This window comes from Dinoponera quadriceps, unplaced genomic scaffold (genome assembly GCF_001313825.1).
Source record: "Dinoponera quadriceps isolate SergipeBrazil2010 unplaced genomic scaffold, ASM131382v1 scaffold1573, whole genome shotgun sequence".
NCBI lineage: Eukaryota > Metazoa > Arthropoda > Insecta > Hymenoptera > Formicidae > Dinoponera > Dinoponera quadriceps.
The window spans coordinates 1,228-8,533 of NW_014556062.1; the positions used below are offsets into that span (position 1 = coordinate 1,228).

The 7,306-nt window shown below is 40.1% G+C and overlaps 2 protein-coding genes across 3 annotated transcripts; one reads left to right on the forward strand and one right to left on the reverse strand.

The window, feature by feature from the left end:
- Window positions 1-710: 710 nt before the first annotated feature.
- LOC106746569 (reticulon-4-interacting protein 1 homolog, mitochondrial-like) lies at window positions 711-4,228 on the forward strand. 2 transcript variants are annotated; one of them, XM_014623297.1, is made up of 9 exons: window positions 711-992; window positions 1,063-1,199; window positions 1,630-1,870; window positions 1,949-2,094; window positions 2,163-2,312; window positions 2,404-2,693; window positions 2,784-2,969; window positions 3,053-3,233; window positions 3,606-4,228. In XM_014623297.1, the coding sequence occupies exons 2-9, from the start codon at window positions 1,152-1,154 to the stop codon at window positions 3,807-3,809; spliced, it is 1,446 nt and encodes a 481-aa protein (XP_014478783.1). In that variant the 5' UTR covers window positions 711-992; window positions 1,063-1,151; the 3' UTR covers window positions 3,810-4,228. The 2 variants fall into 2 exon arrangements, with proteins under 2 accessions (XP_014478783.1, XP_014478782.1); XM_014623296.1 differs by having other exon boundaries at window positions 711-1,199.
- Window positions 4,179-7,113, reverse strand: LOC106746570 (flap endonuclease 1). Its single transcript, XM_014623298.1, has 8 exons — window positions 6,769-7,113; window positions 6,511-6,613; window positions 5,895-6,061; window positions 5,424-5,533; window positions 5,154-5,357; window positions 4,868-5,086; window positions 4,583-4,768; window positions 4,179-4,489 (listed from the first exon to the last, which is right to left on the reverse strand). The coding sequence occupies exons 1-8, from the start codon at window positions 6,848-6,850 to the stop codon at window positions 4,415-4,417; spliced, it is 1,146 nt and encodes a 381-aa protein (XP_014478784.1). The 5' UTR covers window positions 6,851-7,113; the 3' UTR covers window positions 4,179-4,414.
- Between the last annotated feature and the right edge of the window lie 193 nt (window positions 7,114-7,306).

A 7,306-nucleotide genomic window follows, 5' to 3' on the forward strand; every position in this document is an offset into this window, starting at 1 on the left:
GTTAAATTTTAATATCAGAGACATTTGAAGTATTTACTGTAATTTGTTATTATTTTGTTAAATGTTGGAGGTGATGATTAAAAATAAGAAAATTTATTCTTCGATTAAATACTTGATCCTTACTATATATTCGGAAGATTCGGAAAAATTCGGACGAATTTGTGTTCGAACGTAGAGGAATTTGGTTTTATCATCATAAGTTCGTTCTTTTTAGCTGTACTGCCTGTACCAGTAGGTCTGTTCGTTTTCGCTGCACCGCTGAACTGGTGCAATAAGTTGAAGAGAGACAAGTATATGTTTTCTCACTTCAACTTATTGCACTAGTTCGGCGGTGCAGCGAAAACGAACAGACCTAGTGGTAGAAAGTAAGAATGAAATTTTGTGCATAGTGGGGATCAAAACTACTTTGGGCGTAGCTATGTTCAGATCGCAACCGATGATCTAATGGGAAAACTAATTTTTAACTAATTTGTTCCTTTTTAAATCATCGGCTGCGTCTTGAACTTAGCTGCGTCTAAACCATTTTGATCCCTACTTATGCAATTGAAGTAATAATATACATCTTTAATACGTTCGTAGAATCAACTGCGTGCGCTTTGTGATATACCGATATATAAATAAATTTGCTCTCGCGAATTCAACGAATCTCCGTGTTCTTTTTTACCGCTCGAGCGTCGATTTTAAATTATGTCGAATAGTTCAGGTTTGATTTTCAGCGCGAAACGTACATACGCGTTCCCGCGTGATCCGAGTTGCACAACATACCCGTTACGTCACGCATCCGAAATCAAACAGGTTCGTGTCGTTGATCGCATGGCGCAAGCTAACCTGTATACCGCGTTTACGTCGACGATGACGATTTGAGAGACAAGTTGACCCCGCGAAAGTGACATGTCGACGCAACGGTTTGTTTATTCGATGAAGAGACATTGACACGCGTCATCGTCAATGATGCCCGCCGATCTGTTGTCGCTCCTCGCAGCACGAACTTGGTATCTATTTCGAGTCACACGCAATGCGTTAATCGTTTATTTATAACACATCGCTGTGCCGCTTTTCCAGCCGTCGTTTATGAAGTCTCGACATAACGTCGTGTTATCGTGAAACGTCGTTAAATCTGATTATTTTCTCTTTGCTGTCGTGCGCGAGTTATGGACGAGATTTGGTTCCATCTCTCCAATCAGATTGAATCGTTGCAGGTAATTGTACCATCTTTCGTAAAAATACTTCTTGCGCGCGAGATCGTGTTTTATATAATATTTTTATTCGCGAAATTCTTGGAATAATTGAGGAATCTGCTATATTGCATGATAATATCTTGATATGATCTTAAACTTATTAATGTATTCAGAATATGTTATACTTTTTATTCATAAATTGCGTTAATTATATAAATTTGTAGAGTTTGTAGGAACTATATATATAATGTGTAATGTATACGTGTAATGTATACATGTTTGCAGGAACTATATATATAATGTGTAATGTATATATGCACATATATAGTTATGTTTTATATATTTTTTATTTTAGTATTATGCAAAAGCTATGTTTGAACAATTTGATATAACAATAAAATATACTCGTTTATATAAGTCTTAATATATGACATAAAAATAATTTGAGAAGATTCAAGCATCGGTGGTAGCTCAACAAGGGCAACAATGGTGTATACTATGGCTGTCTCAACTTCGTCAGTTTCTACAACAACTGTCTAATGAGGAAAGCATACAGCATGTAAAGGACATTGCACTGCATATAGCTGCTTCCACACAAAGCAGTTTGAAAGACATTCAAATCCACTTTCACAATACCCACTGGAATACAATAGACCTATGTCGCCAGCTTGGAATCTTGTGTGCTGGTAAAAGTATGTCAATCACAGCGAGGTTTTAAATTTTAACGCACTCCCCTTCTCGATTATTACTCGATTTTATTTTCCGTCCAGTATCAAGGAGAGACGCGATATTTTGCATAACCGGTGTAGCCGTTGGCACCATGGTAGGCTATTACATGGGCGTTAATACGAAACTACCTTATAATAGTTACACGAATGTAAGAGCTATAGCCTGCTATCGATATGACGATCTTGAGGTATATCATGCGCAACGTATTTCTGTTAAATTCTTAGCGCACAGGCATTACCTCCGTCGTGATTGCAGAATGTGTTCATCATGGAGGACAGAGAAGTACCAACGATCATAAAGCCAAAGGAGCTACTGATATGCGTTTACGCCGCTTCAGTTAACGTTGTCGACACGAAGATATGTTCCGGTTACTCTAAATTTTACAGGAGACTGCTTAACTCAGGAGTAAGTGTGAGCAAACTGTATCACGAGTGTCTCCCCCACCTGGTGCGGTATAATGTCGTTGTAACGTTCGCACAAATATGTATGTATTCAGAAACAGAAAGGACTACCTGTAACTTTAGGGAGGGATTGCGCAGGGATGATAATGCACATTGGACGCAGTGTTATCAACTTCGACGTTGGAGATGAGGTGTTTCTAGCCGTTCCATCGTGGGCACCTGGTACGATGGCGGAATACATAATCGTCTCAGAGACGCAAGTAGCGAAACGGCCTAAATCCTGCTCCATCGAGACCTGCGCCAGCCTGCCTTACAACGGTTGCTTGGCGTGGGACGCTTTGGTCAATAGATCCGTCATCAAGGAGGGCAACGCCAAAGGAAAGACGTAATGCTTTCGATATTTCTCCTCGTTGTTTCCTCTCGGTCTCGTCTCTAATACGCCAATTGACGCCTCGATTTTGTTGCGTCGTTACAGTGTTTTCATTTACGGCGGATGCACTCCGATCGGTTGCATCCTTACGCAATTGATAAAGCTATGGGGTGGTTACGTGTTGACCACATGCAGAAGGAAAGCGAAGCCCGTGATGAAGACGCTAGGCGCCGATGACGTGATAATTATCGGCGAGGAAAATATCGAGCAAAATTTACAGCTGTACTATGGGTACGGAGGTCTGATATGATGGTGAATTCAAGGGGCCGAGATCACGTGACGTTCTCAGTCACAATGTCACATCTCTGTCGCAGGTTCGATGCGATTTTTTATACCGATAGCAACGAGCCGTTTGAAGAACGTATTCTGAGGAAGTATTTGAAGCCGAACGGTTCCTACGTCTCCACTGTTCCTGAGCAATTAACGTCGGACTCGTTGGGATTTATATGCGAAACTATATTCGCGGGATGCGTCAGGATAAAGCTGTTGGTTCAGGTGCGTTCTAATTCGTTCACGTATGGGACTGCACAAATTTGTTAAAAAATTAGACCGATAAATTTGAAAGGAAAGTAGAAGACTTCGAAGTAAACACTTTCTCTTAATAATATTTCTCTCTACGTCCGATACACTAAGTATTGTATAAAATAGGATTAATAAACCAGCATGGCTGCAGCGAGACAGCAGCAGAGGCTCAATGGAGGAATTTGATTCGTCCATAGTTCATTTATTGAAACATCGTAAAGAAAACTAACAGCAACAACAATGTTTGTCTCGAAGTCCCATTTCCCTTCCAAGTTTGTCGGTCTGACTTTTTAACACCTTGTATATCGACAACGAGTTGGACTGTTCATCCGCTTTCCATTCCAGTACATATTCGGGTTCAACGTGCATCAGTGGAATGAGGGCGCGAAATTGAACGTCGCGTATCTACGAGTCCTACGCGAGCTGGTCGACGCGAAACAGTTGCAACCGGTGGTGGGTCAAGTATACACGCTGAATGGCTTCAGGCGGGCGTTATCTCAGGTTCTAGATCCGAATTCAATTGGCAGTACGATCATAATGATGAAATGATATATTTTCGTCGACTCGCTAGAAAGTTTCACGCCATGACTACTCTTCTGTACGCAACACTGTAGCGTGTATAAATTACACACGTTATCAATGGGCATTCGCATCATGGCGAAGCAGAAGACTAGTAGTTAAAAGACACTCGGTGCTGAAGACTGACAAGCGCACCGAACGAATACTCTGTCCTTTTTCAAATTACCGCCGATAGTCGCCTTCACGAGAGTCGAGGAACGTTGACGACAATAATGCAACGAAAAACGGTAGAGAGTCCGATGTTCTGGAGATCTTTTACAGAAGAACCTGCGCGACGAATCATCTTCCGTCGCTTATCACGATGGAACTTATCATGTAAGGAAGCACGTGCGTCGTTCATGAATATCACACGTTATATATTTTATCAAATAAATAGAGAAAATTACAAATTCGAAATTCGTTACTTCCAAGCCAAGGTGTAACTCGGCGTGAGGATTTGTAAAAATAAACGCGAAACGTACGTTACATAGTGAGATAGGAATTCGAGGTGATCGGGGGAGCTGGTGTTGCGCAAACGAAATTTATAGGATTGGCATGCTGCGGTGAATTCCCGCTGAATTTTACAAATGTCATTCTCATTTCGCTTTACCACGGAACTTAACGTTTGTCGTTCCCTTAGTCTTCTTGGCTGGCGTCTTTTTCTCTTCTATCTGTAGAACAATAAATAGGATCATTTCACTGAAATATCCAAAGAAATCGAGATGTGTGTGTTGTGTGTGCGGTATGTTTGACGAGTAATTTACCTTTCGCTTTGCCGGAGTAGAGGAGTTTGGTAAGACCTTGAAGAACGAATCGAGTCTGCCTTGCGTGGACGTGTTTCGAGCCTTGTAAAGTTTCTTGGCGCCATTTCTAACTCGCTCCTCGTTAAACTGTTTGTCGCCGCACAGGAACTTCACCAAACCATCCTCATCCGGCTCGGACCATTTTAACTTGGGAAGTGAAAAGGTACTTGATATGTTGTGAACTTGTTCGATGCTATGATACGTGATGTATCTAGAGAAAGATGAGAAATTATTCGATATAATTACCACGATATCATCAGTGCTCGATACTTCCGGCTCTCGAAACAATGATCTTGCTTCTCCGTAATTCCAATCTTCCGGCACGGGAAATTTCTTGGTGTCTATATTCTCGACTATTTTCTCGAGAGACCTGTGATTCTTTATCAATTCTATCGCCCTCTTAGGCCCGACGCCTTTGATAGTGCCGGTATAATCGCAACCCAACATGATGCAGAGATCGATGAACTAGAAAGGACGTGCCATCTCACAACAATTGAGAGAGATAATATTATTATCAAGCAAAAATGCGCACCTCATCGTGATTCAACTCCAAATCTTCGAGAACCTTATCGAAATGAATCTCTTGCACAGGTAATTTTCTAGACTCGCTGAAAGTCAAACGACGGAGTAGCACGTTGGAGCCAAAGGTGAGCGCGTCCATATCCTCCGTAGCAGTGGCGAAGACTTTGCCGGCTTTAACTAAAGCAGCGCATTGCGCTTCGGCTTCACAAGGAGCCTGCACGAAAAATATTGACCATATCAATTAATGAATAATCATAATTGTGTTCACCTAAATACTTACATCGATATAGGGTATCCCCATTAATTGGAGCAATTGCTTAGCTTCTTCAACGTGAGTTCTCGTAACTTTAACCAATCTCCTGCTAAATTTGTCTATAGCTGCCGCGTCTCCTTCAATCAGAAATAACGTCTGCTATGAGAATCTTCTATGAGATCTTGTTTACAAAATATGACAAGCTCAAATGATTTTAACATATTAACTGCCGTGTGAGTTAAATATAACTCATATGTGTTAACACGTTCGCTGTCAACTACGAGTATACTCGTATATTGATTGCCTTGATGATCTTCTATGCAAAGCACGAGTTAATTTATAGTATAAGCACATTAATTTGGATCCTTGGCTTGTGAATAAAGCGGAGAGCACGTCTGGTGGCTTGGAAGAACAAACTATGAGGAACGTGGCGGCGAACGTGTTAAGAATAATTATACAAACACATTTGATACAAACACATATATGTACGGTCATTACCATCTTCCGCTGCAGCTTGCAAAAGTTTCTGTGCCTCATCTCTTCTCTCAGCTCTTTTGGCTAATTCTCCACCTTTGAGATTTGGTGGCTTACCGTCAAACACATAAACAGGCTTTATTCCTTGTTCTACCAAGCGTATAGTACGATAAAATGTGCCCATTAAGTGGCTATCCAACAAAAATTAATTATTGATTAGTACTTGTGCATATTCTATAAAAAAATCAAATTGAACTTTATCAGGCTCTTAAGATATAAAACCAAAGGGAAACGTAAAAAGGCCTGTAATAGACCGAAGCACAGGTTATTCATGTGAATAGTTGAAAATTGTTCGAGTCAATTAGTATACAAACTGAAAATTATTAATTGAGTATTTAGAGGTTTAATTAATAATTGGGATACAGAATCAGTTTGACGTGAGAGACTTTTTGTGTACGTTTGTAGAAGTCTGGCAAATTTGTCAGTGCATGCGATAACTGTCAAACATATATATTCCTTCTATATAAATTGATGTATATCAATAACCAAGTTCTTATAGGTCTCTTTATGTTCCTTTATGATTATAAAAAAATCACTCTTAAATTTACACAGGAAACCATTGTACACTTAGAAAATATACCTGGTTGTTTCACCATCTGCAGTGGTCAGCTGAGCTCCTTCGCTGCGCACAGCTATGAGAAACTGATACAAGCACATGGACGCATCGATAGCTATTTTGCGACCTGAAACGCACGCAGTCAGGCATTTCAACTTATTAAACGCTCACAATAAAACGTCCAACGATGCAAAGTACATTGGAAAGAATACTCGAGAGAAGGAATTGTCAACTTATTCCTAACTGGGGAACAAAATTGAACACAATATAAAAAATACATACCAAAATAATGTTTCAATTCTCGCTCTTTTATAGCTGCCGGAGCTATATCCGCTATTAACTTCGATAATCCCAAAATACCCATAGCGGTTCAATAATGTTTATTACGCACGTAGGAAAACAATAATCTGTCAGACGGCAGACATCTTCTAACAATCAGCTTTCTCCCGCCAATTTGTACAGCATGGAACAAAACAATCGGGAATCAGGTGCATAGAGTGTGAATTGAAAGCGAAAGGGCGTCTGTTTTCTGAAATTCAACGGGCTGTAACTTTATTTAAAATGATGATAATAAAATGGATAAAAAAAGCATTTTAAGCCGGTAATCGGATCTTATATGTAAGACCGTCCAAGTTCATCTTCAGACATTTCATAGCCAATCAAATGAACCGTATACCATCTGAAAATAAACTTAAGACGGTCTTAAGTATAATATCCGACTATGAATATCAACCTTTGCCTGCTGGATTGTTTACTGAACGGAAATGCGCCAATCGGAACACAGTATTTCTTGTTTGTCTAGATCTTACTAGATTTAACA

What these genes read in the sequence shown, in the direction of transcription:
- LOC106746569 (XM_014623296.1), top strand. Translation starts at nt 1,152, where the DNA reads ATGGACGAGATTTGGTTCCATCTCTCCAATCAGATTGAATCGTTGCAG. An exon ending in ATCGATATGACGATCTTGAG is followed by an intron (nt 2,095 to 2,162) that starts GTATATCATGCG and finishes TCGTGATTGCAG; the next exon opens with AATGTGTTCATCATGGAGGA. An exon ending in GGCAACGCCAAAGGAAAGAC is followed by an intron (nt 2,694 to 2,783) that starts GTAATGCTTTCG and finishes GCGTCGTTACAG; the next exon opens with TGTTTTCATTTACGGCGGAT.
- LOC106746570 (XM_014623298.1), bottom strand. Translation starts at nt 6,850, where the DNA reads ATGGGTATTTTGGGATTATCGAAGTTAATAGCGGATATAGCTCCGGCA. An exon ending in GCAGATGGTGAAACAACCAG is followed by an intron (nt 6,062 to 6,510) that starts GTATATTTTCTA and finishes TTTGTTGGATAG; the next exon opens with CCACTTAATGGGCACATTTT. An exon ending in CTACTCCGGCAAAGCGAAAG is followed by an intron (nt 4,490 to 4,582) that starts GTAAATTACTCG and finishes ATTGTTCTACAG; the next exon opens with ATAGAAGAGAAAAAGACGCC.